Here is a 20,741-nt window from a genome sequence, read left to right on the forward strand (position 1 = left end):
TGTTTTTTTTTTTTTCTTAAGCACCTTGGAGCAATTTTTTTTTTAAGTTTTTCTTTATTAAAAGGAAAAAGAGTAAAAAGTAGAAGCTACAGAATGTAAAACTTCATCCAAGCAGTACTCTAAAAGTATACTGGGCAGTGTATCAGGAGGGAAAACTAACTCTCCTGTAAGTGTTTATCTCTCAACAAAAGCTTATGCACACAGTTTTCCTAGTGCCATGTCGGTGCTCAGGGTGGACATGGATGCTGGCTGCAGCTCTGAGTGAAGTGAGAGCTGAGGGACTGAACGAGGTCTGATGCCTGCTCCGCCAGATACACTGCAAACTCTGACTGTCTGTTTGGGCGATTAGATACTTAAGAGGAAGACCCAGAGTATACTGAAGAAATAAAGGAGTAGGGGGCTGGGAGGTGGTTGGTAAATAAATGATTAAGTAGACTAGCTGCATATGTGGTTCTCAAAGTGGGATAGAAATTTTGTTTTGATATAAACAAATTGACGTTTATGCCCGAGTTAATGCATAGACAGTTGCCAACAGCCACTGTACAGCACATTCTTGTTTTTATACGTCTTGTTGCAATAAACAAGATGTTCTCATACTGCATTGAATTGCATTTTTTTGGATGCAGGTAATGGGGCAGTTGCAAAAATCAAAGTTCTAAAAATGCATCTAGATTGAACTAATATTTTTATGTAATAATAGAAATGTGAGAAGTCTCATCTTGCAAAACCTTAACTTTGGGGTTTCTAGATACTGCATTTTCAATACACTGATTATGTTTTTATTTGTAGTAAATTGTTGTATAATTCACACTCTATTTCCACACTATGTATTTGATGATAAAAAAATACGCTCCCCATGTTATAAAATACCATTTTAGTATTGTATGGTTTATTGACTTCAGGCATACAATTGTCTTGAATAAACTGCTTGTAATTAGCATACATTTTGTTATTGTCTTTGTCATTTGCAGCTGAAATCTTGACAAAAGATTTTTTTGCACAGTAGTTTACTGTGGGCTAGAAAGTATTCATGGAAAGTTTGAAAAACATACTGCTCTGTGCTTTAAGACTGCAGAGTATCTAATGGGTTTCTGCTTCTGAAGGTAATCCTCAGACATATTCAGAGGTGTCCATAAGTCAGTCATTTCCTTTCTTCTCATTGAAATTTCTCATAGTATTCTTCTCACTGAAATGTCTCGTAATATTTTTGTTGTGTTCTTTTTTCAGGTGAGCCTGATTTGAATAATTGATTTCATGGTAATCAAGTTTTCAGCTGACAGTTGAATACAATTCCCCTCAGTCATCCAGTGCATAAGTTAAAATTCTCATTTCAGTTGCTAGTCTTGTCTGTGGTATTCTGTGTCCTCCCACTCAGAATGAACATTTAAAAAAAAGTAACTGTCTATAACAAGTTAATAACACTGCTGTGTAGGAATGCTGGTGGATTTTCAAAAATTGTATATAATATAAAATAAGCTCTAACTTTATCTGGATCTTGCAGGTGCGCAGATTTGCAGAAGCATTCTTTTGTCTTGAGCATCCTAGGCAAGCTGCCCTTGCCTATCAAGAGCTACAGTGAGTAGCCTTTTGAAGTGCACAGTATGTAGCGTGTCGTACTATTATTCTGTAGCTTATGTAGAAGTACTGTCTTGCAAAAACACTTATATAACAAGTTGAAAAGAAACTTATGTTCTAAATATAAATTTGAATTTTTTTAATGGATGTTATATAAGAAGTTATTAAATAACTATTAAAGCTATTAAATAACATTAGTAGAAAAGCTTCTACTAAAGTGAATTAAGATACTGCTAATTTCTGTTAATGTAAAAATAAACAGTTCTGTTTTTTTCATGTAGGACTACTTCCTTTTTTTCAGTGCTCAAAGTCATCTACAGATGTGTGCAGCTATCAAAAACACTTCTTTCTGCAGTTCTCTTCCACCCCTCCCTATTGAATGCAGTGAACTAGATGGAGATATGAACTCATTGCCCATAATCTTTGAAGATCGGTATTTAGATTCAATTACTGAAGGTAAACACTTCACAGTGCAGTTTTCTTTTTGAAGAAATGAGCAAAAACTATGTAAAACCTGAGTATTTTTTGTTACACTTCTTGCTGGCTTTAAAGGAGTACATTTATTTGCTAGGAAATGTTTCTTTAGTTTGAGTTTTGAAGATGTGTAAAGTTCTATAATTACTAGTGGTTTATAACTTCAGTTACCTGCATAATCTTGTTTTAAACAATCCTTTTTCTCCCCCCCGCCCCCTTGCTTTTTTTGGTGAAAGATCTGGATGTACCCTGGTTGGTAGTACAGAGTCTTCCAAGGTCAGAATCCAATAAACTGGATAAATTTGAAGCTGAAGAAGGTTTTGTAGCTGGCTTTACTAGTCCGGAACTGAAAATAAGACCTGCAGGTGCGTCCAACCTTTGGCATTCAGAAAGTGAAAAGATGCTAACAAAAACATTGAAAGGAAAAAATGAAGATGCAAATAAATCCAAAGTTAAGGTTACTAAGCTTATGAAGACAATGAAACCTGAAAACACAAAAAAAGTTGTGAAACAGAACTCTAAGGACTCTGTGGTCCTAGTAGGCTACAAATGTTTGAAAAGTGCAGCACTGGAAGATGCCTCTAGAAGCTCAGAAGGCAGGCCTTCGTGCAATGCTAACGAAGGGCTGGACCCTGCATTAGGTGGATTTCCTTGTGATACAAAGACCTGTACCAGGCAAATAAGTCAAAGAGAACTTCCCTTTTTGCCATCTGGAACTGAGGAAAAGACTGTCAAGATTGAAGGTGTCCAACCAGATTCGGGTAGCCCTGTGCGCTGTGAAAATGAGGCTATTTTTGGTAGGCTTACTATCTCCCAGACAGGTTCTGAAACTATACAAGCAGATAGTAGTCTACAACCCAGAGGGACACTTGAATGTTGTCATGGAGGTCAGCCAGCTTCCTCAGGAGTCAGGACAATTGAGGTCAAACCAAGTAATAAGAATCCCTATGAAGGGGAAAAAGTAACTGTTCACATTGGATCATGGGCTGAGTTTCCACAAGATGGAGTGCAAGGAGAGAATTTGCAGACACCCAATATTCAGTCTTCAGAATCTGGAAATAAATTGAATTCAGGAGAACAGGAACCAGTGCTTGAAAAAGAAGATGTCCACGAAAGAAACTTCCGACATACCAGTGACATGTTGACAAAAATGAAAAGTAATCAGCCTACTGTCTCTACAAAAGAAAGTCAACTTTCTGCAAGTGGAGACATAACTAAATTACCAGATGTTAGTGTGACATATGCTTCTTCTAGGTTTTCAGATTCAGGTGTAGAAAGTGAACCAAGTTCTTTTGCAACTCACCCCAATCCTGATCAGGTTTTTGAAAATGTTCAAGGGCAAAGTGCATACAATGGTGAGAGAGTATTTCCTCAGCTTTTACTAAAACCAGACTGTGCTGTAAAAAACGCAATAGAAAGCCATTGCACTGAGAGTACTAGCGCTGTAAGTGAAATACAGTCATCCCTGACATCCATAAATTCTCTGCCTTCAGATGATGATGAGCTGTCACCTGATGAGAATTCAAAGATATCTATTGTACCTGAATGCCAGTTAAGTGACAGCAAAACGGTATTGGATCTCGGGGCAATTGACTTGCCAAAATGTGATGACAGTAAAAAATCAAACACCAATTTACAGCAACATTGTGTTGTATTTTCAGGGCACTCAGATGACAAAACTCTGTCTATACATTCCTTGCTCTCAGGAACAAAAGATCTTTTACACTTAGTTGTTTCAGATGAGGATACATCTACTGATGTGAAAAGTTACAGCCCACAAGCAGACCTTGGCACAACCTGCAAGGACTCTCAGGACCTTGAAAGGCATCTTAACACTACAGAAGAAACAGTTAATTTGCATTTGGAAATTACTTGTATGGGTGAGCCATCTGTCGTTTCAGGTTCTTCATCTGTAAAGGCAGTGTATGAGGTTGAAAAAACAAGTGAAGGAAAACATAACGAGCCTTTAGAACTAAAGGAGACAGCTGAAGAACTGTCAGTAGGTAAAAGTGAAACAGGTACAGATAATCCTTCTCCAACCAGTAGTACTGACATGGTAAAGCAAGGGCTTGTTGAAAACTATTTTGGCTCTCGAAGCAGCACAGATATTTCAGATATTTGGCCTATGGACAACAGCAATCCTGTTAGCCCTCAAAAGGAAGCATATGGAAAACAAATTATTTGCTCTTCCCAACAAGATGAGGAAGAAGAGGAGGATCAAGAAATGATTGAAAACGGGTATTATGAAGAATCAGACTATAGTATATTAGATGGAGCTTCCAGTGCTGACCAGGATCATGGCTCAGCAGAAGAGAGAGCCCGGAGATCTGAAAGGATTGATAGCGGACATCTGCGAGACGGAAGGGCTATGCCTCCTGTCTGTACTCCTGGTTGTCTGTCTTTTCCTTCTTCTCTGAGAGACTCTCCTTGCAATGTTATCTGTTCTTCAAGGAATAAATCTGATGCAATTACACAACAGCCAGGCAGCACATCCTACAGCTCAGCTTCATCTGTTTCCTGGTATGAAAGCTCCCCGAAACCTCAAATGTTAGCGTAAGTGATTGTTTTAAAACAATGTTTTTTACTTTTAGAAATTATGTTAATATAGTATAAAAGGGGGACCAAAGTGTCGTTAGGCTCTAGAGTGCCCCCAGGACTGTGGCTTGTGGATTCTGCATACTCAAGTAACATCACGTTTTAGATGTTGAGAGAGAAACTGTGTTAGCACTGAATTCCTTCTGTCAGTTATCTTGTAATTTCCTGTGGTTTGGCAAACTCCAAGCAAAGCATGATTTTTTTTTTTTCTAATAATGTTCCTTTTTAAAAAATAATCATTCAGCTGAAAAATGATGTCATAATGGCTACTGAGCATAAAAATGGTGTTTTATGAAATGGAAGCTGTTAGAATAGCAAGCATAGGAAAATATGCTTTGCGTTTAAAAACATAAAAACAAAAACATTCTGTAACTGGTTGTCCATCTAATTAGTTAAGCAAAGCAAATGTGCAGTGCAGCCCAAGATGACAGCCTTATTTTTCAATCTTAACTTCAAATATCCAAAATAAAACTCCTCAGAGACCATTCTGCTCTAAATTACACTGCAGTTTGGATACCAGGAAAGCCAAATGTAGAGGAACATCAGGGATCCCAGATTGCACCTCCTCTTGCTGTAAACATAAGAGTTTCCCTGATAACCCCTGCTGCTGACTGAATATGGGAAGGAGCAGCTTAATGTGTTGTAATGGAAGTAAAACGTTGATGTCAGAAAGAAGAAAGCTTAGAAGAGAGGTAGAAACAAGGAGAATGCTAAGCAGGCAGAAGAGATAAAAGACCAGATAGTCTGTGGTAAGCAGCTGAGAACAGGAGGAAGGGTTGAGCAGTGGTGGAGGAAAACAGTTTAGAAGCGGACAGAAAAGTAGTTTCTGAAATACTGGAGAGTGGGTACTGGTGTGGAATGGGAGGGATGAAAAGCAGAGACTATTTAGTGTGCTCTGTAACAATAAAAGAAAGATGGAACTTGGAGTAAAATCAAAGACTTGGCCTTGGGGAAAGCAGAGTCTCCCAGAGCGTGGGATAACTGAGATTCCAGAGGGCACGATCTGCTCCATAGAGAACCAACCTTGGTACATTCAGTTCAGAAAACATGCCTTGAGTACAAACTAAGTAACTTCTGCTGTGGAGTGATAAGACCAACTGCCTGCAGTGGTTTCTGTTTAGGCTGACTTCACTGAGGCTTGTTCTTGCCAGTTAGTGAGGAATGAGCTAAAGATAAAGCTGGGGGGAAAGCAGAGAACAAAAAGTAGAATGGGAGGAAAACAGTAAGCAGACGGATGGGATACAACGTGATGCTGTGAGGGATGGTGCAGAACAGACAGATTAAGGAGGGAAAGAAGCATAAGAAAGCACAAGGCTTGAAGTGCTGCAGGGAAACTGATAAGCAATTAATTATGTGGGAAGGTCATACACAAAAAAATTAAGGGAAGGGGAGGAAAGGGAGGAACACAAGGAACTCCTAGCATGTAGGGAGCTCAGCTATTAGAAACTGTATAGTGTATGCCTTCATATGTAAAAGATCAGAGGTCCAGATCTGGCTTCTTCTGAAGCAAGTATCAGTTATTCGGCCTACCAGAGGGACTTTCAGGTTAGCACTTACAGTACTGGCTCCAGCTCTCTGCTGACCTAGGAAATAGGTTTTAAGTTTGGTGAGAATTATCAGAAGTCAGTGGAAATCTTTACCTTGACTTCTGATTGGTTGTAATTCCTGTAATATTGTTACTGCATTTAAACAAAGCTGTTCCTTGCTCAAGACCAGAACTAACCCAGAATCTCCGGTGATTTCAGAAATATTTCACACTTTGTAGAGATGTTCAAAGGAGAGAAGAGAGTAGAGCTTGGGGTATGGTTTTTGTTACAGAGGAAAAGGGGCTGTAGGAAGCTGCAATAAAAAATATTTTGAGGAACTGGCTTGTTCTGTGAAAATAGTAATTTCATAAATATTTTTTTCCTTTGTATCAATTACATAGAAGACAAACTAAAAAGACAGTAGAAAACTCTATCTTAGGAGACCCTACGTTTGCCTGGCAGTAGTAAATGTTATGTCATAAATATGGTTTTGTTCCAGTTTCCTACAGGCTAAAGAAGAATTGAAGCAACTTAAACTTCCTGGATTTATGTATAGTGATGTTTTCAAACTGGCTTCTTCAATACCTTATTTCAGTATGGAAGAGGATGACTGTTCAGAAGAAGGAATACATCTTATAGTCTGTGTCCATGGCCTAGATGGTAAGCTGGGAAATGTGATACTGAGTGAGATAGCAGTTCAGTTTAGCAGTCAGGTTTAGCTTTTGTTATTTGAACTCTGAATGGAACACTTCTGAAATAGATTCACTGGAGGAAAATGGGAATTTGACACTGTATACTGCATTTGACAATGTGTTCCATAGAATTGTTTCAATTAAGAATTTTATGTATGTTGCAGTTTAACCCCAGCCGCCAACTAAGCAGCACCCAGCCACTCACTCACCCCTGGTGGGATGGGGAAGAGAATCAGAAGGGTAAAAGTGAGAAAACTCGTGGGTTGAGATAAAGGCAGTTTAACAGGTAAAGCAAAAACTGTCCACGCAAGCAAAGCAAAAGAAGGAATTCATTCACCACTTCCCATCGGCAGGCAGGTGTTCAGCCATCTCCAGTAAAGCAGGGCTCCATCATGCTTAACGCGTACTTGGAAAGGCAAACACCCTAACTCTGAACATCCCCCACTGCCTTCTTCCTCCAGCTTTATATGCTCAGCGTGACATCCCATGGTATGGGATATCCCTTTGGTCAGTTGGGATCAGCTGTCCCAGCATTGTCCCCTCCCAACTTCTTGTGCTGCACCCCCAGCCCACTCGCTGGTGGGTGGTGTGAGAAGCAGAAAAGGCCTTGATTCTGTGTAAGCACTGCTCAGCAGTAGTGAAAACATCCCTGTATTATCAATACTTTTCAGCACATAACATAGCTCCATGCTATGAAGAAAAGTAACTCTATTCCGGCTGAAACCAGCACAATGTAACATTTGTCTTTAGTAAAACTTTCGTGCACATAAATCCATTTATGCCGTAGTTCACATTAGATGCATCTTCCAGTTTTTTATATCATGTAAGTATTTGTCTGTATTGCGGTAATAGAATTACTAACAAAACAGTTTTGTTTAGAATTAGTAATGCTACATTGTCAAGGAGAATAAAATATGTGTATCTTGTTAGGAAAAAAAAATAGTATATATAACATATGGTCAAGTGTTTATAAGGTTCTAAAAGGTTAGATTACTGAATCACAGCATGGTTGAGGTTGGAAGGGATCTCTGGAGATTGTCTAGTCCATCTCCCCTGTTCAAAGCAGGGTCACCTACAGGAGGTTGCCCAGGACCCAACCCCATTGGGTTTTTGAATATTTCCAAGAACGAAGACTCTACTATAGTACAAATGAGAAAATCTCTTGCTAACTGAAAGGATTGGAAAGTTTAAATAGCTTGAATGTATTCACCTTCTTTTAGTTCAAAGCATATGTGCATGTGAAGAAACAGTATCGCCTCTAGTTAAGATATTCATAGCTTTCTGCCATCAGAAAGCTTTTGTCATCTTTTGAGAAGCTTCTTAAATTAACAATGTAAGGAGACGCAAGAGGGCGGTAGGGTAGAATAGTGGACTGGACCAACACTGCACAGCCTTCTTGTTAATTTTTAAAATTCCTAAGTTAAAAATAAAATAACAATAGCTTTTCTTTCTTCCTCTGGACAGAAAGCAGCCTTCGTTAAGCACTTTTACAACAGAGTATTCCTCCTTACTAGCATAGATGTTCAAGTGCTATTGCGTGCCTAGAATTGACACAAGAGTTAACTTGGCCAAAAAAACTGTTGTTAAAAACCAAATGTCTTTGAAGCCTTAGAAAAATCCATATAGTTAGAATTTTCTTATGAAATGGCAAGTTCGTACAAGTTCTTTACTAACAGATTTAAATAAAAATCTTGTTCTCTAATTAAGGCAGAAAGGGTACTCTTTCTTCAAAAGCATACATGATCATTGATGTAGAGAAATCTTCAGGATGCTAGTTAAACTAGCATTTGTTGGCTTGGGTATCAGTCTAAATGTATCTTTATCTGCTAACAGTCCACTCTGTCTTTTTATGCTGTGAAAATGTTTATGACTTGCCCTTATTCCTTGCTCCTTCACTGAATTCTTTAAGCTAGCTCTGAGTTCTTTAATTGACTTTTATCAAAATTAATTAGGTTTTCAAGAATGTAATGTTCACAGTGCTATGTATTTGTTCGATGCTAAAACAAAATCAAACACGACTTCCGAAATCCTTGCTTTTTTAGAACAGTGTCTGCATTGAATGTCATTTTTATAGACTGTTTTGTTACTGCATTTGGCATTGCAGTTTATCTTCCTGAGTCTTACTGAATTTTGATTAGGGCTGAGAATATCATTAGCTGTGTTTAAATATAAAGTTGTGCTGTAGGTTCATTTCAGTATTCTAAGTGCTTTTATTGCAAGTTAACATTGCAGTTTCTAACTCTTGATTGTTTTTCCTTTTAAGGTAACAGTGCAGATCTAAGACTAGTGAAGACTTACATTGAGCTAGGGCTGCCTGGAGGAAGAATAGATTTTCTTATGTCCGAAAGGAATCAGGTATTTGGCAACAAAAGTTTTGTAAACCAATAAACAGTGTACATCTTCAGACATGTTTATTTAATGGCACTATTGTGTTGCAGTTTACCACATTCTGTATCTTTTTATTGTATTCTCACAGAATCCATGATTTGATCTGTGGCTTTCATTAAAGTAATTACAAAGCCTAGTATGATATTGAAGGTAAATATATAAGGAGTAACTTCTGTTGCTTCCATTTTGTTGTGTGTACTGGTATCTCCTAAGTTCTCAACATAATGTTAGGACTGTAGATAAAATACCCTCGATCTTAGTGGTAGAAATCATGATAGTGAAAACTGGTGTGGCAAGAAGGGAGGTGTGTTATTTCACCAGATCTGAGAAATAGAAAATACCTGTCTCTTGTTCTTTTGTCAGTGCACTGTAAGATCCACATCATGACACTGAACCAATATCAGGTTAACTCTTGTGTTAAACTTTTGTGAATGTTATTACTTTCAGATGAAGTAAACTGACAAAGCACAGAAGACCAGTTTTGACTTTCTTTGTGTGTATTACATATTGTAGCAGACATACTTCAGGGATATAATTAGAACAAAGAGTCTCTTCAGTGGCTCAAACGAAAGGTTCATTTAGTGCAGTAGCGTTTTTCTGGTGATAGCTGCTGGGATGCTTTGCGAAGCAGGCTGGACAGGCACTAAGCCATGCTTTCTCTTTGTCTCTAGCCCTATAGGTTTTGGAAGTCAGCAGTTCTGAAACTTTCTAATTTGGGAATTCCATTGAGACCACTGAGCCTAATAGCTACTGACAGACTTTTCTCCTTAACGTTGGCTGATTATTTTTGAATGTTTTCCAGTTTCCACGGCATACAGTTGAGATTAATTCTGTGGTTCATATACATTACTAATTCAGTTGCAAACAAGGAAATTTAAACAAATCCCCCTACAGCTTGTTTTGGAAAAAAAAAAATAGTCAATAATCATTCCCCATTTTCTGCTTCAGTTAATTAAGTATTTTATAAGCAAGTATAATTTCTCCCTCAGGAGGCAACTGAAGAGACTTAGTCCATTCAGTAGTTCTCAGGATCACATGCAAAACAATTTCTGGTCATCACTGATATCCTTCCCTGCCCATTTTGAAACTTCTTGTCATTTCAAATAGGATGATCAGAACTAGACAGGGAATTTAAGATCCTTGGGCACTATGGACTTACAAAATGCTTTATTGATATTTTCTGTTCTTTCCTTGCTTTCCTAACGTAGTTGATTATATAGAACACAGATGTATAGATTATTGTTTGCATATATGTTTAGGGTTGTTTTTCCCTGTGTAACACTGTTTTGCGTTTCTTGCCATTTTATTACCAGGCATGCAGTACTATAAGATTCTTCTGAAATTCTGGTCAGTTTTGACTATCCTGGATATTTGGTTTTGTCTACAAACACTGACATCTCATCTCCTTCTTCCTTTTCCCAGATCATTTATCAATATGTTGAACACTACAGATTTTAGCACAGATCCTTTGGAACTTGCGTTGAGAAGTTTTAGGCAGCCTTTGCCTACCTTTTTTTTAGATTTCCTACTGCAAATCATTGTAGAGAATCAGCTATGAACTGGGAATATGGCTTTAAGGATTTTTTGTTTGTTTGTTTTGAATAAACAGTACTAATGTAGACTCTTTCTGCAGTTGCAGTAATTGTCTCATTTCTATTTCATGGGCAGTGTGATTTAGTTCTGAATACGCAGTTTGGTCTTCTGTTTCACTAGAGATAAGATTATGCATAGGGGAAGGCTTAGAAGTGAGGCTGGCTGTGTAATGTTAAGATTTGTTTTGGTGTATTAGAAGAAAGTAGTCTTACAGTAAAATGTGTATCACTTTATTCCATGTTATAAGAAAAAAACTTGAAAAAATTGCAATAGCTACAGTATTTATATTCAAAGTTAATATGGATGTTTTTGTGTGCTGTTGATCAAAACACTGGGGAATAAGAATTCAGACTGAATGCAGAATGTATATTACTGCATTAGAAAATACAGTTATTATTTTTTATTTCTTTTATTTTACAGAATGATACCTTTGCTGATTTTGATTCCATGACAGATCGCCTTTTAGATGAAATTATACAGTATATACAAATTTATAATCTAACCCTTTCAAAAATCAGGTAATATCTGTTCTATACTATTTATAGACATAAACTTAAAACTAGAGCCCTGTGTTGTTCTGAACTGTGATGCTCAGGAGCAGACCAAAAGAGAGATGGGAAAGAGAAAATCAGGGAGGGGGAGGAGTAGGGGAAAGGAGGACAAAGGAGAGAGAGGGAATTCCCCGCTGAAAGAAGACTGAACAGTGTTGTAAGCTCACCTAGTCCTGTTGGTGGTTTTAGGGCAGAGTTAAGCACTATACATTTAAGGAACTGCTGTCCTGTGTTTCCTCAGATCCTGCATGGGTTCTGCAGAAGAACATAGTATTTTGAGAAAGTCAAAGGAAACTGTAACAGTGCTATGTCAAGATAAAGTTAGCTTTCTTCTGATTTCATAGATTCTTCACCAAATATGACATAGCAGACTGTCTACCTTGTCATTCCTACAGGGAAATTCCATCTTATCTGTGATGTTGAGAGGCAGCTGCATGAAAAAAATATTCACCATTTTGACATTTTCTGATTGTTTCACCTGCTAGAAAGCATATTTTACGTCTTAATAGAAGGCTCATCCCAGTCTATGCATTCCTGTTTCCTTTTTCTGGTACTTCCAGGGAATACCTGTTCCATTTATTTTCTCAAAGTAGGGTATACCATTTGGACACCTTACGAACTCAGCTGTGTTGCTGGAGTTAGCTCAATGATAGATGAAAGGAGCAAATTCAAGCCTGACTTCATTTGTTTAGTCATCCTCAAATTATACATCTGGAAGGTTTTTTGACTTCCTAGTCACATGCATTTCCGACCAATTCTGCTAAAGTTCTGCAAAGTTAGATTATGTTAAACATGTTAGATGTTTAAAACATAATCTAACTTTTTAAACAAATGTTTCTATTTTGAGATAGGAAAGGTTTGACATGGTTAATTTTGTCTAAATCGACAATTTAAAAAGCCCCGTGTGATTGTATTTGTGTTACACAGACTGTATGTTAGCACCCTCAGTACAGGAGAGAGTTCTGTAACCCAGCAGCACACGTTGGTATCTTCCCTCCCGTGCTGTTGGTCTGAAGGCTGTAATGAGCAAACCAACCCAGTTACTTTCTCGTTGTTCACATCTGAGAATTGAATTCTCATTTGCTTTTGGTTCACTTCTCTCATCAGACTTTCAATTTGTAAATATTTTTTCGGTTTTATTTATTATTTGTCACCTGAAAAAGAAATTATCGATTTTTATTTTAGTTTCCTTTTCAAGGTGTATACTTTTCTTTGGCCCTCCCAAAGCAGAAGTCTCCATCTCTCAACTTTAGCTTTTCTTACAAGTTAAACCTATCAGCAAATCCTGCAGCTGTTTCCTGGTAGCTACATGAGTCTTTCAGAAAGAGATGTGCTTATATGCAAGTTCTTGAAGGGATGACCCAGAAAGCCCAGGAAAGTACTATTGAGAAATCCTCTGTTCAAGTAGCCAATGTGTTCCCACCTCATTTTGGCTGTCCCACATAAGGAAAGAGGACTTTGTGCTAGTTATCCATGCTCTCCTGAATGATGCTAGTTTCTCCTCATAAAATCTCCCTGTCTATTAAAGGAAGTGTTCTCTGTACAGGTGCTGCTCAATAGCTGAGTCAAATTAGAAATCAGTCTGCAGACCTGTAATGATTTTTGGATGGTAAAAAAGCTGACAGCATTTTGTGTCAGAAATACCTGTTCAGTCCCTCTTTTACACTCAAAGTCATGTTACGGGGAAAAAGGAACACACTTAATATGCAGAGCTAAGAATTTATTGTTAGTCCAATGTTTTAATAATCTCATAAAAAATGCAACAAAAAATTACTATTAGTCTGGTTACAGTGCTACTAAAATTCAAAGTACAACTTAATGCAGAAAAGTCCCATTATTAATATGGCTGAAGTTGTTATACAGAAACCTTCTAGTATCTTTTCTCAGGTGGTAGGCTCCCCTTCCAGCAGCTGTCTGGGTCCTAATATTGGTGGTTTCTGTCTTCCTTAAGTATCCTGGGGCTTCAGTGTGGAGAATGATGTTCACAGTGGTGGTTTCTGCCTCCTTGGCCTTGGGTCTGCCTGGATTTATTTTCATACTTATGTATTTTCAGTCTGCTCACGTACTCTTTTGTTTCCCATTTACTCTTTTTTTTTTTTTCTCTGTTACTGCTAATACTGGCTTTCCTTTCTGAGTTACAAAGTTGTGCTTCTGCAGTGACCATTATAGGCTGTTGAGGACCTCTGGCATATGATATGTGTGTCTGCACTCTTTCACACCACTCTTTATTCTAGTGATACACAGCTAAGCCACACAGAATAACTACTTGTTATTAATAGAAACTGTAGTGAAACTAAACCATCTTTAGGCCTGACTTGTTACTTCACTGCCAGATGCTTGTTGTCACAGCTAAAACAAACTAAAATCAGGTCAGTCCAAGACAAGTCCAGAGAAGTTCTGAGGTTCTACACTGTTAGGTCAAGCCTTGTGCCTTCAAGTGGTGGCAAAATCCTATTGATTGTGCTACATTCTTGTACTGAGATAAGAAAAGGCACTCCCTGTACCATCAGAACTCTGAGCCATACTACAGTGTCAACTTCAGTGAACCAGCATTTTTGATACTGCCAAAGCTAATACCAGTTGCTGCACCGATACACTGCCCAACTTGTGCGTTGATCTCCTCTGAACAATATCCTTGTGCTCACTACAAGCGTGTATCAAGCATGAACTGTACGCTTGATTCAAACCAACAGCAATTTGTCTTATAAAGTAAGTGTTTAGTAAGTAATCACAGCATGTTTAGGTTGAGGGGACCTCTGGAGGTCATCGGGACCAGTTTACCCACTCATACCAGTGCCACCTTCAAAGTTAATACAACTTTGAAGCAAGTCAAATTGCTTAGTCATAACCATTCAAGTTTTGAGTATCTGTGAGGATGGAAGCCTTTCCAGGTCATCAGATAGCTAGGAAATAAATCACATGCTCTTACAGTGTAGTTTCAGAAACTGTTTTCTTCATGTCACATCTTACATAAATTTCTCATGACCTGTCTTGGACTTTAACCTCAGTTGGATTATACAGCTTGTCATCCTCTTCCCTAAGTAACATTGACCCACAAAAAAAGAAAGCAATTTTTAATGCTATGCATATATTAAAACATCTGTTCATTGTTTCAGCACCTTTTTGATTATGGCTTTTGATGGATTTTTTTTTTTTTTGTCTTCCATGAATTTTTATAGTTGGACAGGATTTTTTGTTTATTAGCACAGAATAATGAGGTTTACTGTGTCTGATTTTCCAGTATGGTCTGAATTGGTAGGCTTGTGCCATAAAGCGCATGTAAATACTACAGTATAATTCTGTTCCTTCAGTGTGTTGAGTTAGTGATACCTTGTATTCAAAAGATGGTAGTATTGCCACCTACTGTTCAGAAATGCATTGGTTTTGCAGAGCGTCTCACAGTTTGCGGGTATCTGAAACAATGAGTAGGATGGGTTATGTTTTCGTCTTCGACTTTCAAAACCCTTTTTGAGGGGTTTTCCTTTTTCTCCCCTTTCTGTTTTGATTAGAGCAAATCCTTAAACCTTTCTCTATTAGAAAATAATATTAAAGGCTTATTAGGTGAATTTGAACACAATATATTACTGTAACCTTTGTTATTTTTCTGAGTCTTTCCAAATTAAGAACAAGTGTTTAATCTTTGAGGTACATTCACATAGCTAATTGTGAGCACGTTTTTTTCCTCAAATAGATCTTTCATGTTTCTGAAGTTTGGTTCAGGTGTGCCGATATTCTTGAGGATGATAGGATTGACTGATGGATCACTGGTTTTTTTCCAGTGATTAAATTGTACTTTGTTATGGTACAACATAAGTTTTTCATCCCTTTATGATGTTTAGTAAATAGTGGATGAACTGTCAGAGAACTGTTAGGAGGACATTTCTGCTAATGTTCAGGTCTTCTTTAAAAAATAATTGCTTTTACTCAAGAGCAATTATATCATGCAGATCATCTTCAGGATTAACTCCATTTCTGTGGACGTTTTCTTATTCCTAAAGAAATCCACGTTTTTGTTTTTCTTGTGTGGACTTTAAGTTGTAGTCTGAGAGAATGGGTTTAAATTTTAGTATTCAAGAGAATCAGCAGCTCAGTATTTTGTTTTGAAAATGCACTGCTGTTGTGCTGAAAGCACAAAGGATACGCATCTTTCATTTCTAAATTAGGCAGGCAAACATAACAAGGTGCAGCAAAGAATTTCTGATATTGCAGCAATTTTGAAAATCTAGTAGTAAAAGCGAATGGAAAGAATATACATATATGCTTAAACTGTGTGTTGGTAAGGAACAAATAGCCTGTTCTGTCATAGAAATGCATAATTATGTCAGCATTTAGGAGTTCGGGGTGGCCCTGCCATTCTATAACCTAGTGTTTAAATTTTTTCATTTAGCTTTAAATTGGAATTTTCAGAGTCAATAATTGTTGCTTGGGAAGCAATTAAACAGTCAAGTAATTTTTTAGCATTGTATTTTACACAGATATTACTGTTAGCTCTGTTTTGGCTATTTTTGTTGACAAATGTAGTCATGCAGAGCAAACGGGAATTACGATCTTCTGGGTGTAATGTTGTGGCACATACATGATCCAGCCATGATAGTTCTGCTATATATTTTGGGATGGTTGTCTGTTTTCTCCATGTCCTGAGATAACATTTGTAAAATGGGAAGGCACTTTTTCCTTCTCATTTTGTGAGTTTTGTCTCTATCATATCCTCTTTGAATCAGTGCCTAGGATGGTGTGATCCTTACCTCAGCAGAGATCTGTAGGCATAAGTGCATAATAACCAGAACTGCTTTATTTTGTACTGTCCCTTCTGAAGAAATGCTTTATACAGACTTGTGAATACGACAGTAGGCACCTCTGATTAAGTAATAATTATTCTTAGATACATGAAGCTACAGAGTCCCATCCATCTTTCCCCTAACTCACTTAACCAGGGAAACAACTAAATGTAATATTCTCGTGACAGGCAGATACTGTTCCATTGCCTCACTCAGGCTGATAATCACTTATTTTGGTCCAACTGCTAAGCAGATTGGAGATGTTGCTTCTGTTTTAAAATAATCAGATTCAGTTAAGTAACGGTTTTCCCCCTTATAGGAGTACTTTTGGAATCCTTCTCCACTAGGTTGTTTCAGTAGCTCTCACACCTTTGCCATATAAAATGCCATCACATGCCAAAGTACTGATTTATTCAGTCATGCACAGCACACGAAATATTTTCTGAATACTTGGTGCTAAGGGAAATACACCCAGAAGTAACCTTGGTTTTGGGTGGGAGATGCTGGTGGAGGGATAGTTTTTTATCACTAACTTCAAAAACAATCTATAAAATAATTCTGGAGGAGCTCAGAACATGTTTGTAATGAGTTTGTGCAGCTTGGGAGATACGGACAAGCTGTGTTTTCTGTGTGACATAAAATTCAGGCTTCTGAATGGAAACGTTTCATTAATTTTCTCCTGTGCTCTTTCAGCATTTTATGACACCAGTTTTATTTTTCTCTGTTTAAAAGAAAAAAATTATTGCCATCAAATTCTATGTTATACTGTTTTCTCTTTTTAAACAGCTTTATTGGACACTCACTCGGTAATTTAATAATCCGTTCAGTGCTCACAAGACCTCGATTTAAATATTACCTCAACAAGCTTCATACCTTCCTGTCTCTGTCTGGACCACATCTTGGTACCCTCTACAACAGCAGTGCTCTTGTTAATACAGGTAAAGTATTATTTTCAGTAGTATAAGTTCAGGGGAGACTTTGTCTTTGAAATTCACCTAGCAGTTTCATGTGGGGTGCACATTTCTGCATTACTTTGATTATGAGAAAGTGTACGCTTCACTGTCATAAGAAGAGAGAAGGGTTATAAAAATAAAGTATTAATAAAAGGATGTTTGACATAAGTGTTTTCCAGTATGTTTGATTCAGGCTTTCTGTACACCATAAAGAAATTCCGCTTTTAACGTGTTGAGCTCAATTTATTATAAACTGAATTTTAATATACTTAATCTGCAAAACAAGTAGGTAAGATTTATTAAGTTAATTCTGAACTACTAGTAGTGTCTTTTCTCTCTCAGATATGTCTTACAACTTTACAACTTGCAGTGTTTTTCTGCAGATGTGTTTGTACCTTATGAATGTCTGTTTTTCTAAAGATTAAATGTAGCTCTAGGAGAACTTGTAGAAACTGCTTGTTTTGAAAAAAATGTTAGAAGATATTTTCAGATAGCATAAAATTTTAAAATGAAAACCTTTGAAATTACCACCTACCTTGGAGAGCCCAGAATGAGTAACACTTATTTTCACTAAACATGCCATTATACTCTTTAAAAACACTCTAAAAATCATTAATTGCTTTTTTTTTAGGGCCATTTTATTTAATGATTGCTTTATTATTTTGTTTCATTAAAAAATGAGGGGCAAAACCTTTTAACTCACATGTGCTGAGCTTAAGAGAAGTGGACAGGAATTGCTGGCTAGCTGGAGTTATTTTTGGAGTTTATAGAAGCAGAGGGAAGATGAGAGCTCTTTGAATTTGGTTGAAATGGTACCGTTTATAGCCCTCAATACACTACCAGTGAGGTTCACTTCAGGATTAAGACATCTACAATACAATTCACTGTGGGCGCCTACTGGGCGTTTAACCCAGTGTACCTGTGGACAGTTTCTTCCAAGTATTTTAATCTGTAACTGAATCACACCTAAATCATCCCAAAGTGTTAGCATTACTTTGCTTTTAGAAATTACAGTTTTCCAGGGTACAAAGAGGCAGGGCTGTTTGCTTGTTTATATAATCACCAGCAAATGACTTTCAGTTAACTAAGGTTAAAGCTATCAAAGTATAATCCAGAATACATTCATTGAAAAACTAAGGATTTCTGGGGTATTTAATCTCTTTCATAGTTGAAGACTGTACCCAATGTTGTTTTCATATAATAATCTTCCTCTACATTTCAAACTCCTTAAGAGTTTGGAAAATACCAAGATAATAATAAGTAATGCATATTGAAACCTAAATTACTATATTGCATGTATACATTAATGACCTTCAATAAACTCCTTAAGTAGAAGATAACTATTTCCTTGTGGGTTGAATCAACACATTCTTGAGGCCTATAGGGGCTTGGTTGCTTGCTTTTCTTTTGCTTGTCAAGGGAGATAAGATTTTCTGAAAGGCCAGTTAGCCAGCTGGCTTTGTTCATTGACTAATAAAGAGGGTACAACATCACAGAAAATGTAATACTATGATTTTCCTCCCAGAAAATTCTGCTTCTTTTATTCAAGTTATATTTAAGGAATTCATTGGTTCTTTAAAGTTATTTTTAGAAATCTGAGAAGTAACGCTTGTTGTTTAGGGCTACATATTTTCAACATTGAAATGTTCTACTATTCTGTAAACTATTGAAGTAGAGTTTGTATATTGCCTTATGGCTAATTTATTAATGTATTTTCACTTTTTGTAAGTAAAGTTATTTTTTTCCAGAAAGGCATGTACATCAGTGGAAATAATGGTCTTCACACTTTGTTACATAAAGATAGGAAAGAATAATGAACAAAAATTTTAAATGTTTCTGGGCTTGACAATGCTGACATGAAAAATTAACATCTGAGGAGCAAAATACATGGACTTTACATACTTTTACTTATGTTTAATTAGTTTTCATATTTATTGTGGATCTATACTCATGTTGTACCTAACAATGCAGGACTGTGGTTTATGCAGAAGTGGAAGAAGTCTGGTTCTTTATTGCAATTGACATGTCGAGACCATTCAGATCCACGACAAACGTTCTTATACAAACTTAGTAAAAAAGCAGGTAAGCTTTGTTAATACTTGCTGTTTTTTAAAGGCCACTCTATATAAATGTGAATAGGAAACCTAAAAAAACCCCATTCTTTCCAACAAGCTCTTGTTTCAGTTTATTGAAGAGTTGCTTTGGCTTTAGTTCAAGTAAACAGTAAACCATTTTTGTTGCAGTGGTGGACCATTGGTTTGAGACTTTCCTTCCTAATTAAAGAGCAGAAGCTCTGAGTGCAGCCACTATATTGTGAGATGTGGATAGACAGATACATATATATCTATCTATATCTCGCAGTACATATATATATATTTCAGCTTCCTCTTGAGCCACTGAAGGTAGTGATTTCAGTATGATGAGTCAAGTACATGTACATTCATTTAGGATTACCTGTTTCTGTATCTGTCTTTCTTACCTATTCTATAAATGTAATATTCTTCAAAGTTTTTGCAAACTAGTCTTTTATTACCTCATTAAGATGGTCAAGGAAAACAGAAAGTCACTTTGATAAAGGAAGGAGAAGTTCTACTTAGCATAATGGCTAAAAACCAGATTATATTATTCATACAATATCATTCATACAATTTTCTCTGGTTTGAGTAGTCTTATTTCAGCTGTTGGCTGAGAGCCAGTTTTGCCAGTGGATAAGATGAGAGTTGGGGCATAGTTTCCATTAAGCATTATAAAGTTATTGAGGATTCATCTGACAGGTATTCCTAAATGTGCGTTAGCCAAGTAATTGTGGAGCCAGAAATGCTCATGGTGTTTTGTGAAAAATCTGGGCACATTTCTCCATCAAAATATTTGTAGGTTGTCATGGCTGAAATTTTGTTGAGAAAAAAGTGGTACAAAGGTATGGGCAAAGATAAGGGCAGGAAAAGACAGACATTTAGCTCTTGTGATGTTCAAATATAAAACTTACAGGACTTGGAAGAAGCAGAAAGGAGTAATGAGCAAGAAGAAAGAGCATTGATAACGTACAAATGCTGATCAAAACCTGATTTTAGAAAAACTTGGGATTTTCTTCCCCTTTCTGTTCAACATCTACTATTACAAAGTGATTTTCTTGTTGATAACATGATATTTAAGGCTGAACTGATATTTAAAGATGAACTGCAAAGTTAAAAGTTATTGGAACAACTGGACCACCATCAGCTGAAGAGCTCTCAGTGTAGCTTTGCAGTCTCTTGAAAATAAATATTTGATCCTAAACAGAAGTATGAGCTTCCGAGAAGCTTCTGGGTAAGACTGTGGGACCTGTGTTACAGAAATAATCAGATTAATTAATCAGTTGGCTTTAAAGAATTTGGTATTCCTTGTTTTTATGTGTATATATCTCAACATGACCAGAGACACTGTTATTTGAGTATAGCTGCCTAGTCTAGAAACATGTTTTCTTATGACAGACCTCTATCTGACAGGCTTTTTGGAAGACCTGGATAGCATTAAGAGTCATGACATGCGTTTTAGACTCTACTCCCCATAAACTGTAGAAGGAGCCTAAAAGTCTTAGAGCTCAGTTTCTTTTTTCTACCTTCTTAATGAAGAGATG

The 20,741-nt window shown here is 37.0% G+C and overlaps 1 protein-coding gene across 11 annotated transcripts in view; it reads left to right on the plus strand.

Annotated features, from left to right (window-relative positions):
- The window catches only part of FAM135A (family with sequence similarity 135 member A), a 94,348-nt gene that overhangs the window by 59,039 nt on the left and 14,568 nt on the right, over positions 1–20,741 (plus strand). For 9 of the 11 annotated variants that reach the window (XM_074861817.1, XM_074861819.1, XM_074861818.1 and 6 more), the window contains 8 exons: positions 1,502–1,575; positions 1,877–2,031; positions 2,286–4,602; positions 6,670–6,830; positions 9,126–9,217; positions 11,264–11,361; positions 16,959–17,110; positions 19,097–19,207. In XM_074861817.1, coding sequence (XP_074717918.1) covers positions 1,502–1,575; positions 1,877–2,031; positions 2,286–4,602; positions 6,670–6,830; positions 9,126–9,217; positions 11,264–11,361; positions 16,959–17,110; positions 19,097–19,207 — 3,160 coding nt within the window. Of the gene's footprint in view, positions 1–1,501; positions 1,576–1,876; positions 2,032–2,285; positions 4,603–6,669; positions 6,831–9,125; positions 9,218–9,338; positions 9,401–11,263; positions 11,362–16,958; positions 17,111–19,096; positions 19,208–20,741 lie in introns of those variants that run through there. The other 2 variants (XR_012628038.1, XR_012628039.1) reach the window with 2 other exon arrangements.

This window comes from Strix uralensis, chromosome 3, assembly GCF_047716275.1.
Source record: "Strix uralensis isolate ZFMK-TIS-50842 chromosome 3, bStrUra1, whole genome shotgun sequence".
Taxonomy (NCBI): domain Eukaryota; kingdom Metazoa; phylum Chordata; class Aves; order Strigiformes; family Strigidae; genus Strix; species Strix uralensis.